Source organism: Planococcus citri, chromosome 1 (genome assembly GCF_950023065.1).
Source record: "Planococcus citri chromosome 1, ihPlaCitr1.1, whole genome shotgun sequence".
NCBI lineage: Eukaryota > Metazoa > Arthropoda > Insecta > Hemiptera > Pseudococcidae > Planococcus > Planococcus citri.
The window spans coordinates 70,421,201-70,436,912 of NC_088677.1; the positions used below are offsets into that span (position 1 = coordinate 70,421,201).

General features: G+C 37.2%; 1 protein-coding gene across 1 annotated transcript; it reads left to right on the plus strand.

The window, feature by feature from the left end:
- Positions 1–48: 48 nt before the first annotated feature.
- LOC135841094 (axin-related protein-like) lies at positions 49–15,578 on the plus strand. Its single transcript, XM_065357933.1, has 15 exons — positions 49–499; positions 619–874; positions 4,538–4,907; positions 5,000–5,221; positions 5,389–5,694; positions 5,980–6,129; positions 6,312–6,465; positions 9,213–9,320; positions 9,423–9,534; positions 9,620–10,006; positions 10,092–10,224; positions 10,298–10,488; positions 10,570–10,855; positions 10,926–11,225; positions 14,696–15,578. Exons 2-15 carry the CDS (start codon positions 730–732, stop codon positions 14,820–14,822), a joined length of 2,991 nt encoding a protein of 996 aa, XP_065214005.1. The 5' UTR covers positions 49–499; positions 619–729; the 3' UTR covers positions 14,823–15,578.
- The last annotated feature ends 134 nt before the right edge of the window (positions 15,579–15,712 follow it).

Consider the following 15,712-nt stretch of genomic DNA (forward strand, 5'->3'; position numbering starts at 1 on the left):
GAAATTCCCAAAAAAAAAAAAAAACGAAAACGAAATGTTTATTTACCATTGTGGTATGTTGTGTATTGTTGTTATTTAGATGTACTTCGTTAATAATACATAAATTATTTATCGCTTTTACGATTATTAATAATTTCAGTCGTTCGTTATGATGGGTTATTACAGTGTTCAAACTAATGGCGAGGTTTTTACATTCGCGTCGTCGCTGTAAACGGTGATAAGGCGTGAGAATGTTCGGTCTTTGTGCACCAAAAACCGGCAACGAAAAAGTCTGCAGTACCAGAAATTGGTGCAGTGATTGTACAATACGAGTACTTTAATTAGACGTGTTTGCGTTTTCGTGTGTGTTGTGTTTTGCGACATTTCGACCTTATTTATTGCCAGGCGGCGGCGGCTTTTATAGCGAATTGATTGTGTTACGCTTGAATGAAATCTGTAGAATCACGCGGATGCTGTGTTACCATCGACTACCCTTGGCTAAAATACCCGTACAATTCACGTAAGTCAGTCACCTTTACAACTTACGAGTATTATTTTTGCCAACCTAAAGTTGACTTGTGCGAACTTCAAAGACTAATGGGCGATTGCCGATTTTTTTTGGTTCTAATTTTGTTTCAGCGAGTCTCGTAATTGCATCGTAGAGATGTACCGCTGGTTCGTATCATCAAACTCGAGGCGGAAAACCGATCAATCGCCTTCGCCTCTGCGCTGCGTTCACCTATCGTTAAGATGACTTCTGTGACACCGACGTCCGACTCAGCTTCTCCAACAACGCCCGATGTTGACTGCCCTGGCATTCGTCCATCGGCACCGGCGACGGCGACGTCTCCAGTGCCATTGCTGGGTACATCTCGATCATCATCAATCGTACCAGGTAACCGTATGATCCGACTGGTTACTCGAGTCGTGTACATACTTATACCTATTCAACGTGTTTGATTGGTACTCACTTATATGTACTTGTCAGTTATGCCTGTCATCGTTATTAAACTTACCCATCAGTCATTCCAGCTCGATTTACGAGTAGTAACTGATAGTCTAGGAGAATTAGCTCAAAAGTGGACATTTATTCGGATAAATTGATACCAAACATTGTAGTGTTTTGCTCCCCCCCCCCTTTAACGTACACTTGCTTCGTGCACGAGGGAGTAAAATGTGAGGAAAAGAGCCAAAAAAGGGCTGAAACCCGAAAATTTGTAGAAAAATTCGACACTCGTATAATTATGTCAAAATGTGCATTTCGAAGAACCCTGAACTCAAATGGTTGCTTTGCCATTGAGATCAAATTTGGCTCCGGGGGAAGGCTTAGAATTGAAAGTTTTGAAAAAATTGACTAATATGTCAAAATTTTCATTTCTGAGTCTGCTAAATTCAAATTTTTTTGTTTTACTTTCAAACTCGAATTTGGCCTTGAATCGACAATGTCCAAATTTACGATTTTTGAGGACGTCGAATTTAAATTTTTGGTCGTTTTACTATTCAACTTTAATATCAAAACATTGCTGCATTACCTAATGAGAACGCTGAATTGATTTTTAAATTCATTTAGTCTGCCTATCCTCAATGTACTCGTACACTACAGTTTTGAAGCATTTTTATTGATTTTCCGAATGCTTTTTACCCAGAAGATGCCAACAGAAAACCACATGTAGGTACATGAAATTTCTACTGTTTGTTTTTTAGGCCATTTTTTTCATAATGTTGGTTTGAAACTCTCCCTCCCCCCTCCCCCCGAGTAAATTTGAGTTTAATTGTATAACGAACCAAAATTTTTGAATTCGGTGTCCTCAGAAACGTAAATTTTGACATAATGATAAATTTATTCATTCAAAATTCTCGATTTTTGCCTTTACCCCGGGGTCAAATTCAAGGCTCTTACTCCATTTTTTTCAAAAAAAGCCACTTTGGTTACCGAAAAAGTTCGAAAATGTGACCAAAAAAGTGACAAAATCAACTACTGAAAAAACGAGAAAATTTCATGTTGAAATGTTTTGGTTTTCAATTCAAAAAAATTGATTTAAAAAAAAAATCATCACCTGTCAACATTTTAAGTGCTGAAGTGTCTTTTCCAATTTTTGGTGAATTTTTAAAAATCAAATTTTGGCCAAAATGTGAAAAAAAATCAACATTTTACCAAATTGACCTAGAAAGCTAAAATTCGGTATTATGCCCTATTTTCGGCCTGTCAAATCGATTGGAAACTGTTTCAAACCGTTTTGAGCAGTTCTGGAGCCTCCAGCAGATTTTTGAAACTCGAAATTCTCACGAAATTTCATCAAATGGAGTTGGAAAGCCGAAATTAATTCTGCAAACTAATTTCAATATGCTATAAAGTCGACTGCAGGTGAGTTTCAAGTCGTTTTGGAGGCTCCAGTGATTTTTTGAAAATTCATGGAGCCTCCAGTAGATTTTTGAAATTTGAAATTTCCCCAATTTTATCAAATGGGGGTAGCAAGCCGAAATTGATTCTGCAAACCAATTTTAATACGCTATGAAGTCGACTGCAAGTGAATTTCAAATCGTTTTGGAGCCTCCAGCAATTTTTTGAAAATTACTGGAGCCTCCAGTAGATTTTTGAAAATTGAAATTTCCCCAATTTCATCAAATGGAGTTAACAAGCCGAAATTTACTCTGCAAACTAATTTCTATACAATAATATGAAGTCGACTGCATGATAATTTCAAGTGGTTTTAAAGCTTCCAGCTACTTTTTCGAAATTTCGATTCTCCTAAAAACGCCATGAAACCTTTAAAAAAATCATTGGAGGCTTCAAAATTACTTGAACCCACCTGAAGTCGTCTTCAGAGGGTGTTACAATTGGAGTGCATAGTTAATTTCAGCTTTCCATCTCCATTTTGATGAAATTTTAGGGAAATTTCTAGTTTCAAAAATTTACTGGAGGCTCCAGTAATTTTCAAAAAATTGCTGGAGGCTCCAAAACGACTTGAAATTTACCTGCAGTTGACTTCACAGAGTATTGAAATTAGTTTGCAGAATTAATTTCGGCTTTCCAACTCCATTTGATGACATTTTGTGAGAGTTTCGAGTTTCAAAAATCTGCTGGAGGCACCAGAACTGCTCAAAAAAATTATATTTTGGCCAAAATTTGATTTTTAGAAATTCACCAAAAAATCAAAAAGGCACTTAAGCACTTGAAATTTTGACAGGTGATGAATTTTTGCCTGCTCTTTCGATCTATCTTAATCCTATGTTGGAATGCAAAATCTGCGATTTCGGCTGACCTGTCAATCAAAATGGCTGCCATTTTGTAAGTAGGGCCACTTTTTTTTTAGCACAAGGGCTAGAAATTTTCCTAAGGACTCCCTCTTTAAGAAAAAAGTTGTCCCGGAGGATCGGCAGGGGGTGCAAGTGATCCTTATGCGGGGCCCCCGACTAACAACTTTAACAAAAGAAAGGATTATTTTTTGAAATTTCTGAATAAAAGTGAGAATTTTTGGAAATTACCTGTAAAAAACGACAATTTTTGGCAATTCTGTTGTAAAGCTAGAATTTTTGACAATTTCAACTAAAAGAAAGCCTTTTTCTCAATTTTTGAAAAAAATGTGGAATTTTTTGAAATTTTCTGCAAAAAAATCACAATTTTTAGCGGTTTTGTTGAAAAATTAGAATTTTTGACTATTTTAGCAAAAACGCAACTTTTATAAAATGATTGGGAAAAAGTGATATTTTTCAGCAAGTTCAAGCACAACGCCAGCTTTTGGCAAAAAGTGAGACTTTGACAATTTTAACAAAAGGAAGGACATTTTAGCAATTTTTGAAAATAAATGAGAATTTGGAATTTTCTTCAAAAAAAAAAAACAACAATGAAGCAATTTTTATAAAAAACGAAGATTATTGATAATTTTAACAAAAGTGAAGGACTTTTTTTTTGGCAATTATTGGAAAAAATGATGACCAAAGAAGCAGGACTTTTGGGAATTTCTTGGAAAAAAGTTAATAGGGCTGCTTTTAGCAATTTTACTAAAAAGCTATAGCATTTTTTGACCAAAATCACAATTTGACAATTTTAGCAAAAAATCAGAAATTTTTGACGAAATTATGTTTTTTGCAGTTTAAAAAGCTAGACTTCGACAATTTGAGCAAGTGGCTGGACTTTTTGGGAATTGTTGGGAAAGAAGTAACACTTTTTGACAATTTCTAGGTAAAAAGCCAACTTTTGGCAAAAAGTGACCAAAAGAAGGGCTTTTTGTCAGTTTCTGAAAAGAAGTGAGATTTTTTTTTTGTTGCAAAAAACTGACACTGTTTAGCAATTTTGTTGAAAACGAAGGTTGAGGTTGACAATAGGAAGAGCTGTTGGTATTTTATGTACTCCTCACAGTACAACGAGATAAACTTTGCAAAAATTTACGTTTAATGGCATTGAAAGGTAATGAGCACAGTTGAGCTGATTTTTGCTACTTTCCCTTTGAATTCGACTGAACACTTTTTGGCAAAAGACATCTGAAACTCAGACTAAACCGCGATAAATTTATTGATACTCGTATGTGTAAAAATTTAATCACATGTTTGGTTTTAGGTACACAAGAGTACGCGGACTGCGGCAGCGGCGAGGGTAGCAGTGGTGCACCCTTAGGATACGAGCCAGAGGGACAAGATGCCTTCGCTAGTTACACGGATCATCGCGATTACCAACGTCAACCGCAATCTTACTCTCATCCGCACTCTTACTCTCAATCGCAATCGCAAAGAGTATCGAAAAATTGCTTGAAATGGGCGGAGAGCCTTCACGCGCTGCTCAACGATGCCGAAGGTCTGAACCTATTTCAGAGGTTTTTGCAGCAAGAAGACCCGGACAGGTTTCAAATGCTCGAATTTTGGCTCGCTTGTAAAGGATTGTCGAAGCAGCCGCCGGTGCAGGCTCATCAGTTGGTGCGAGTCATATATGCGTAAGTAGATTACTGAAAGTACACATCGTTGTACTATAAATATCGTGTAAGTACGTACTTACGATTTGGGTGTTTTCATTTTACCTTTACAGGCAGTTATTTTTGAAAGCGCAGTTAGGAATCGACGAACATCTACGCAAGTCGATAACGCAACAAATCAAAAACGATACCAATAATAAAAAACTGCTTTCGCCGACCATATTCAACGAAGCTTGCGCCGTTGTCGAGCGAGCTATGAACGAAATCATGCATCCGAATTTTCTTGCCTCAGATATTTACCTGAATTACGTACAGAAATTGCAAAACGAAATGTGGTACGTTCGCAATCGATCTAGATCTTGATCGAGTCTATCCTCGTTATTAGTAATTTTCGCTGACGCTGTTGCTTGTGTATTTGCATAAATACGATGTATTTTTTACCTACGTAGTTCTGTATAGTAGTGTGCGTAATGCGCTTGTCGTATTTTTGCCGCATGTTTAGCGATATTGGCCTGGCCAGAAGCTGTCGAGGGTCGCAAAATTTGCAGCGCGAAGCTCCGGCCATACTCCCCGAAGAACAAGACTACGACAACGACTTCGACGACCCCGTCCGAATACCTGCAACGAGTCAGCAAATGTCGCTGCCGATTCTCCACGAAGACAAGGAACTAACGTTCTCCAGCAGCGGTGGTGGAGTACCATCGTTGAGACGACGTAGTGCCAAACCGATGTCTTTCTCGTCTTCTTCGTCTTCTTGTTCGTTGTCGTCGTCGTCTTCTTCGTTACTGCCAATGGATTCGTTACCGACGTAAGTTGGTCTTACTGCAAAATGCACACAAAAGCTTCGGATTCGCAATAATTTCTATTCCATATCAGGCTATTTTGGCTTCATTTGATCACACGCTTGCTTATTTGTTTACTCGCCTGATTGTTTTAGATTCATTCATAAATGTACGTACGTATCGCATGCGTTGATACGGTGTACGATTCATTTAGTATATTATTTTACGTATTGTTGTAGACGCGTCGCCGCCCCGCTGTCGCAAGCGGTGGTCGGTTTTTAGTGATAATATCCGCTTGTGTTTGTGTGTAGAAAATTTTTACGCCAGTTTGGTAGCGTTAGTCGTTCGAATCCGTCCCGTCGCTTGTATAACTATTCTTACAATCCGGTCTCTAGACAAGATAGCGAGTTGCAGAGTTTGAGTTCCGACGCTCGTACCGATTCCATGTCCGATTTATCATTGTGAGTATTCGATCATCGTATTTTTCAGAGTGTTTAAAAAATTAAAACCAACAAACACGCCAGACTGAGCGTTAGCGATACTAGAATCGCACGTAATGACCAACCTGAAACTCAAGTTGGCGAGGTAAATTTTAACGAGTCGACTTTTCTAACGGTGGCGTTTTCTGGTTTGGTTTTTGCAGGGACGAAAAAGCGTCTACGAAAGAAACGTACGCGCACAAGAGACAGCTTCAACGACAGTTACGTTCGATGAGAGAAAATGCCAATTTGAATAAAAATTCCGATCTCGTTTTTAATCTCGTTCCTCGTACTTCCAATCCTCACGCTAGAGAATGTGTAAGTATGAACCGATATGTCTCAAAATTTTTTCTGTGTGTTCTCGCGATGGTTCCTGACTTGTGGTAAGATTTTGAGCACAATTGTCGATGTAGTTTTGGCTCAGTGGAATATAATACAAATTTGTCCCAGTTGGAACAGCCATTGATTTTATGAAATATCTCCAGCCCAAAAATAGTGATTAGGCTGACTGACTGACAATGAGGAGCGATAAAGAATCTGTCCAACTACCCAACATCAAAATCCACCCTTTCCAGCCATTTTGAAGCTTCTGTCCATTTTTTCAATACTACATAATCCAATTGCATTTCAAAAAAATTGAGAAAAATTCCAGGAGTGCGTGTTTTTGACCCCACAGATTAAAAATCTGATGATAATTTTTTCATTGCTGTGAGGTGGGGGGCTAGGAGGGGTGATCATTTTTTATGCAACTTGAAGGGGAAAAAATTCTGACTTTTCGGTTACAACTTTGCATTTTGCTAAAATTGCCAAATTTTTGGTAAAATTGTCAGTTTGTTGCAAAATTGCTAAAAATCTTCATTTTTTTCAAAAGTTATTCAAAATCCTCACTTTTTTACCAATTACCTATTATCTCCAAATAGTCTTGATTTTTGCTAAAACTGTCGAAAGTCTTGCTTTTTGTTAAAAGCTCTCACTTTTTTAGAAAATTGCAAAAAATTTTTGCTTTTTCAAAAAGTTTCAATTTTTTTTCTTAAATTACCCAAAAGTCTCACATTTTTACCGATGAAAAATTATTAAAAAGTTGAGGGTGTCTGACGGTCATGAAAGTCATGAAAAAGTCATGAACTTTGGCTCGAAACACACTTGACAATTTTTTAAGAAGCCCATAAATTGAAAGAAATGAAACATTTGTTCAAAAAAATCAAAAACTGAAATATTTTCTTGCCTACAAATTTTTTAAAGAATTCTTCACAGTTTAAAGTGTTTATTTGATTTTTTGGGGAGGGGGAGGGGTTATTGTCATGTGGCATGCGAAAATGTGAAAAATAGGTCATGAAAAAGTCACGATTTTTTGTTTGTCTGGGAGTTTTATTAGACACCCTGAAGTTCTGCTTTTTGCCAAAGTTGCCAATGTCTTGCTTTTTGCAAAAAAATGAGCAAAACTATCGCTTTCTTGCAAAGTTGCTAAAAACTTTCAATTTTTTTCAAAAATTCCACAAAGTTCCGCCTTTTTTTCCAAAATTATGACGAAGTGTTTTTTTTACCAAAAATTATAAAAAATTCTAAAGTTTTTAAAAATGTCAAAACTTTTTGTTTTTTTTTTCAAACAAAATAGCTTAGGAAGTTAGGAGTGTCGATTTTTGCAAAAAATTCCAAAAAGTCACATTTTCCCAAATATTTTCCAAAAATATCGCTTTTTTGCCAGACATTGACAAAAATCATTATTTTTTTGCCACTAGTGGGTAAACCTACCAAAATGTACTGCTTTTTGCTAAAATTATGAAAGTAAGTATTTTTTTTTAAACAAAAGTTCCCCTTTAATTGCTAAAATTCTCACTTTTTTAAAGAATTACTTACCTACCCAATAGTCTCACTTTTCTGCCAAAAATGCTCAAAAAGTATCACTTTTTTGCCACTAAATACTAGAGCTGAGATTTTTATGCAAAAATATGATAAAAATGTGCAATATTTTATGCAATTTTTTCACCCAAATTATGCAAAAATTTCAGTTTGAGAGTGTTGCAATTTTTTGAACAAAAAAGTCTTGAAAATATCAATACGAATGAATGCTGTTACATATATACAAAAATATGCAGGGTTTCCCCTAAAATATGCAATGGTTTGTAATATGCAAAATGTGCAACATGATATTAGGCTCATTCGTCAGGAAATTTCATGATTTGGAGATCTGATCAAATATCCACTTTTTCCAGTCCATAGAAAAATATGCAAAGTATAAAAATCCCAGCTCAACTAATTATCTACCAAAATAGCCTGCTTTTTGCTAAAATTTGCAGTCTTGCTTTACGCCAAAAATTGTCAAAAATTCTCGTTAAAAAATTTAATTTTTTCTATCAAAAATACCTAAATGACAAATGTCCCATTTTTTTTCCAAAAATGATCCAATAGTCTCGTCTTTTTGCCAGAAATTGCTGAAAAGCATTTTTTTTGTGCTAAAATTGTCCAAGTTTCTTGCGAAAAATTGTGTTTCTTCGCCCCAAATTGTAAAAAATTTCCCTTCACCAGAAATTGCCAAAAAAACTTATTTTGCTAAAATTCACTAAAAAATTTCATTTTTTGTATAAAAAATATTAAAATGTCTTATTATTTCCCAAAAATTATCCAATAGTCTCGCCTTTTTGCCAGAAATTGTTGAAAAGCGTTTTTTTTTTTTTTTTTTTTTTTGCTAAAATTGTCTAAGTTTTTTTGCCAAAAATTGTGTTTCTTCGCCCCAAATTGTAAAAAATTCCCCTTCACCAGAAATTGCCAAAAAAACCCTTATTTTGCTAAAATTCACAGTCTCGCCTTTTACCAAGATTGTCAAAAATTTCAATGTACGTATCAAAAGTTGCTAAAAAGTGTCTTTTTTGTACCAAAAAGTTGCAGAATGGTCTAACTTTTTAAAATAGATACTTACAATTAGTTAAAAACCAGAACATTTTAATCAAAACCTACGATCGTAACAATACTTGATGATCATATTGGGCTGCAAAGTGCTGCAAAGAGACACCCGTTGTACTTCTACCACATTATACAGCTTTCTAACCAATAATTATTGATTTCAGGCTAAGCCACTGCCACCCGAAGAGTTTGCCAGAAATTTGATTTTCAAACTGGAAAAGTTGAAAAAAGAAAGAGACGCGGAGGAGATCGTCGTTCGTAAACTGAACACGGTGAGTATTCTACTTCTGCCTGTAATTGGTGCTACGATACAAATTTTTTGCAATGCCTCGTGTCATCAGCATTCTAATCGTTTCCTTTTGTTTTTTCACCAGGTCGAAGATTTGCAGAAGGAAGGTGCTGTAGGGATCGGCTCTTCATCTCAAAACGTCCTGCCTGAGGCGATGCTCTTCCAAAGATACGACGACGAAAGTCAAGAAATTTTAGGTTAGTAGAGAGTAACCAATCATGTTATTCATTTTGCATATCGAGCCTGTGTGAATAAAAAATAACGATGACACTCGGTTTTCAGATAATCATTTCGCTCGAGTTTGGAGCGATAAAACGCCGAGAAGATCTCCTAGTCAGGTTGCTACGCCAATTCGGCCGAAATCTCCGCCGAAAGGTTGGCCGACTCATATGCCAGCGGCTGCGACGACGGTGCCGACGTCAGTACCGTTACAGGCGCGTCTTCCTCACTCTTACGTAACCAACACTGCCAAAAGAAAGGATAAAGACGTGTGTTCGTTATTTTCGTCCGACTCCGGTAACGGTACCGATCCGGCTGAGGGTGTCGAGCATCGCCATCGTGGTGGCGGCGGCGGCTGTGGCAGCAGCAGCGGCGGAAGCTGCGCTAATTTAGTCAAGAGTAAATCGATGCCGGAGCAAAATGAGCCGTATAATATGGAATATCTTCCGGGTGCGTATTCCTATCTGGACGAACCCCCCTTACGTAGGTAACGTAATCGTTTTTAAACCATGGTTTTTGGGTATTTCGGTTACAGGTTATTATCCACGTGGTGCTGCCGGTAAAACCTGGTCTAGCAGTCGAAGAACTCTCACCGATAGCGGCGTCAGCGTGATTTCCGCCGGTCGCGGCGAAAATATCCCGCCGCAATCGCCTCAGTATAAAGAAAAGTATGTTTTTACATCATTCCGTCTAATCGACGTTCATTTTACGCTCGTTTAACGTAACTCGTCCGTGTTTCAGGCTGGTTTCATCGTGGTTATTGGACAGTAATAACAGAATTTGCGCCAGTCAGGCAGCAGGAGCGGCGAGTGCACCGTTGGTATCTGGTAGCGGTGCAACTTGTTCTGTGATCGGCGAAGAAGCTAAGCATAAGTCTAGATCGAGTATGGCCGGTTACGCGCCGCACGGTTGGTCATCTCGGAGTAAAATGGGTACGTTTGACTGCGCAATCTTGCCCCCATTATTATTTTAGAAGGTATTTCTTGATTAACGTACGTTTGTTCGATAAACAGGCAGCTGCATGTCTGACAGAGGCAATGGAAACGGCGGCGCTGGCGTTAGCGGTAGTTCAGCTAGCTCGACCGGCGTTAGAAATGTGTTACCGGGCCAACCATTCGTCGCCGATCCGTCAATGCCACCGTTTCCTTTTCATTCTGTCGACACGGATACTCAGTTGGAGGAAACTCGACGAAGACTTAACGAGATGGGCTCGAAGCTGAACAGGCTTCCAGTGGCGGGTGCGGCAGAAGCGCCTCTTCAGCCGCCGTCGACCACGATGACGGCTACGACACCGACTACGTAAGTATTTGATGTTTGCGGTTTAGTTTGGTTTAGTCGGGTTTTTCTCACTGAGGCGTATTTTTCGTAGATCGGCGGCGACAGCAGCTGGCGGTTCGAAAACCTGCGAGTACCTTGGCGGTGGAACCTCGTATCCGCAAACCAGCTGCAAGACTGAAACCAGCGTTACGCATCGACCGAGCACTTTACAGCGTCCTAATCGTAAAACATTTGGCAGCGGCGGTATTGCCGGCGGTGGCGAGGAAACTGCTTTCACCACTGTTGTGTATAACTTCAGCGATGAACAGATGCCGTATTTGTCGCGGATACCCGGCAATCCCATCACTCTGAAGCAGTTCAAAGATTACATGCCGAAGAAGGGTCGATACCGGTGAGTGTGCATTCCTTTTCAAGCCGAAAATCAATACTTGTCTTTTTCACTACCATTAAAATAAGATCTTTCTGAACAATTTTACCCAACTTTTTTGCGTTATTCAGAGAAGGTCACGTTTGAACACGGGCGTGACATTTGTTAATTTCAAATCAATCACAAAAACCGAACAAAGCAAAGGCAAAAGTTCTCCAAAATTTATACCAATTCAAAAAATAATCAGCTTAATAATATTTATCATTATTTTTGATGTCAGAAGTTGATTCGTTGGCCTTGGCATATTATTATTTAGAATTCGAACAGTAATTTTTTGTAAATTTTGGTTTTGAACAAGAAAATAAAATTAAGTCCAGCAAAGCGAAGGAGAAAGTTTTGAATAGAATTATTTTTTTGGGGAGAAGTCGATTTTGCTAGTCCTTGACATTTTCTAAAAAACAAGAATTTTTTAATAATTAAAAGTGAAGCATTGGTCCGAGCTAATAATACTTACAAAAAATTATTCAAGATCATTTTAATGCAAAAAAATCATTTTTTTCAGCTGCGACATTTTTTCAAATTGTAACAATAAAATTGATCGAAGCGAAGCAGAATCTTTGAAAAACGTGGGGTCATGGGGTGGGATTTGAGATGTAAAACAACGTTATTTTTATGAAAAAAAATCACCCTTATTTTTGACCACTTTTGATTTTTGATAATTCAGAAAGTCAAGTCAAAAATTTCACTTTCATTCAAGTACTTACAATGATTTTTTTGCTTGAATTCGCTCGGGTGAAAATTTTTGAAAATTTACCAGTCTAAAAAAAATAAAGGGGTCCTATTCAACGTTGAAATTTATATTTTTCAAATTTTCACTACTTTTCAGCCAAAAATCACTACTTTCACTACCTGTTAGATATACTTACCTTGTTTAATAAATGAAAATATCGACCAGATGAGCACAAAATACACGTCGAAAGCACTGCGTACTCTTGCCCCTAAATAACTTTTCCATGTTCACCTCTTCAGAACAGGATTTCGTAAATGATACATATCAAACATTTGTGCATGAAAAATATTGCTTTCTGAACCATCTTCAAGGATATTCTATCAGTTTTCAAAATTATTTTATTATCTAGTACAGTCAAAGAAGAAATGAACCGGGAAAAAATGGCAGTCGCCGGTTTTTTGCAATTATTTGTGGTGCTTAGTGGTCTACTAAACAACATACTAAAAGTTCCGTCCTATAGGGGTTGAGCTTCCCCGGAAGGAAGGTGGAACCTCCCAAAAATGGAGGTTTTCGCCAGTTATCGTTACAAGGGATGCATTCTACGAAAAATGTCCATGACTATTTAATAGTATTTGAATAAACTGAAGAAAATTCGTAAGTCTCAAGGTCACCAAACAACCAGTTTATCCTCCAAAGGTCGCCCGTCAGATCTCTCAAGGTCATTGACCCATCTGTCTGGCTTCTCAAAGTCATCATCCTATGTCTTTACTCTCTGGAAGGTTCTTGTCTGCCTGCCTGTTCTTAAAATGCCATTGACCCCTGTGGCTAGGCTCTCAGGGTCATTGACCCCTATGTCTGACCTTACAAGGGCACTGACCTACATGTGCGGCCTCCTAAGACCTCCTGTCTGGCCATTTAAGGTCAATGACCCATTGATATGGCTTTCCACGGTTTTCTGTCTGCTTTTCTATTCCTCATAAGGTTATTGACCTGTCTGTCTGGCTTCTCAAGGTCACTGACTTGCCTGTCTAGCTTCTCAAGGTTGCTCTAGTGCCTGTCTGACTTCTTTAAGGTCGTCTGTCTACCCTCTTAAGGTCATTGACCCGTTAGTATGACTTTCCTAGATCGTCTGTCTGCCTGGCTGTCAAAATGCGTTTTGTAATTTAAAACCCATGCAGGCTGCAAAAATCAATTTGAAATTCTGTAATTTCAAGATGTTCAACGGTCTTGAAAATCATGAAAAGTCATGAAAAAGTCATGAATTTTGCTCAAAACACACTTGAAATTTTTTTTAAAAACCCATAATATAAAAAAAATGAAAAATGTTCGAAAAGATAGAAAAATGAAAAAACTGAAGTACCTACCCACCTACTTGCCTCAAAAAAAATTCCTCGCAGTTTCAAGTTGATTGATTTTTTTTCTTGGGGGGGGGGGGAGTATTTTCATGCGGTAAAAATGTAAAAAATAGGTAATGAAAAAATCGTGATTTTTTTTGTCTGGGAGTTTTGTTAGACACTCTGAATTTGGAGATCATGCAAACTCCAAGAACTGATTTGAAATTTATAATTTGGAAACCATGCCAATGCCAGCTTCAAAATCAAATTGAAATTTCGTAAATTCGGAAACCACGAAATTTCAAAAATTAATTTGATTTGTCGTAGTTTGGAGGCCTTGAAAGCTCTAAAATGTGAATTGAAATTTCGTAATTATTAAAACGCCATGAAAAATTCAAAAATTTATTTGAAAATTCGTAATTTGGAAGCCACGTAAGCTCTAAAATTCGACAAGGAATTTCATTATTGGAGGCCATGGACACCTTGCAAGCTTCAAAAATCAAATTAAAATTTTGTAATTAGGAGGCAATGCGAACTCCAAAAATTGATTTGAAATTTCGTAATTTAGAGAACATGCAAGCTCCAAGAAATTGTTTTGATTTTTTACAGTTTGGAAGCCCTGAGAGTTTCGAAATACAAATTGAAATTTCGTAATTAAGAGGTTATGTCAACTCCAAAAATCAAAATAAACCATCTTGAGAGGCCAGACAGAGAGACAGACGACCTTGAAAGGATTGCAGACAAAACGACGTCCTTGAGGAGATCAAAGGGCAGATCGATGTGACCTTGAGAAGGTCAGACAGAGAGACAGACAACCTTGAGAGGCTCAATGGGCAGGTCGATGACCTTGGGAGGCTAGACAGGTAGGTAACTTTAAACGACCAAACCTGATCGAGGATTGTCTGTCTGCTTGTTGAGCCTCTCAAGGTTGTCTGTTTGTCTGTCTACCTTCTCAAGTTACCCAACTGTTTTTGGTCAGGCTACTGCGATTATTGCCCTTCTTGACACAACTTGGAGGAGCATTATGACTTCGACTGAAATTCGTTTTCATTACGTGCGACTAATAGATCCTTCATAAAGTTTCTTTGTTTTTGAATCAATTCAAAATTTTTAGAAGTTTGATTTTCCTACTATAATTTTTCATCTTTGAGACTTCTGATGACTTATAAATAATATGTTTAGAATCCAGTCCACTTCAGAAAATAAGGTAGTAAACAAAATTATGAAAAGGTACCTCTCCCCCTCCCTTCGTTACGTAACGAATTTAAAAGTTTTTAAACTAATATAGCTTTAATATCGACTGCTCGAATTCGAAACTATCTGGCTAGAGCTTCATAGACATTCACTTACCTATAATACGCTATACCTATCCTATATGAAATTAAATTATGTATGTACCTAATAAACGAATTTTATTGTACGCTTTTCAGATATTACTTTGTGACGCCGTGCGAAGATCTGGAAATGCAACCGATTCAGGAAGAAATTACAGACGACTGCGACTTTTTGCCCCTCTGGAAGGGTAAAGTCATAGCTCAAATTAGAGCCATCGACTGAGCTTATACATTTTTTTCATTTACCCCCCGCATATTCCAAGGCTCGTTACTGATTTTTTTTATGTATTTAGGTATTTATTTATTTTTTTTCTTAACATACCGACCTTGCTACCAATTTTATCTACTCCAATTTTTTGTTCGTATTTGTATTTTGTATTCGTATTCGTGTAATCGTGTTCGTTCATTTTTTATGTTTTATTGTTTAGAAGTTTTCTGTTTTAAGTATTTTGTTTCTCCTGTGTTTCTATGTAACGACTCCTGCAAGTATTTCTCTTCTTGTCCGATTTATCATTATTACCTACAAATTAGTAAGTTAAAACAGTTATCGCGCTCAAGACGGATTTTACGTACGTACAAATCACGGCTGCTTTTTGCGTTTTTCAATATTTTTAACGATAACGAATGCGTGATCTCCTTTACTTAATTTCAACTTTCTCAATATAATGACTGACTCTGAGTAGAAGCTACTCGCGTACCATAATACGAGCGCGCGTAGCGTATTTTAATTTACAAATACTAGTAGCTTAGGCAGGCATACCTAATTACCTACTACTATCACACTGTGTGTGGTGGACTATAATTCGTTTATTTTATCGTGCGTCTGTGTATGTAATATTATGTGTAATCTATCGTGCTACATTAATGTTGATCAAATGGTTTTTACGTAATTTTGTCTTTGTTTTCTAAAAAGAACAAAATTGTGCCTTGTTTTTTTATAATGCGTAAATGTTATTTTAATATACGATTTTTTTCTTTTTTTAACGTTTTTTTGTGTCGTGATAATAAGTGAATATTCCATTATTTGCCATCGAGGTTCAATTTGAATGTCATTTTGGTGCTTAACGACCCAAAATTAGCGAGAATAACATTAAATTTGATAACTTTTACTAT

Coding starts and splice junctions, on each gene's coding strand:
- LOC135841094 (XM_065357933.1), top strand. CDS start 730: ATGACTTCTGTGACACCGACGTCCGACTCAGCTTCTCCAACAACGCCC. Junction 4,908..4,999: donor TTGGTGCGAGTCATATATGC/GTAAGTAGATTA, acceptor TTACCTTTACAG/GCAGTTATTTTTGAAAGCGC. Junction 6,466..9,212: donor ATCCTCACGCTAGAGAATGT/GTAAGTATGAAC, acceptor TATTGATTTCAG/GCTAAGCCACTGCCACCCGA.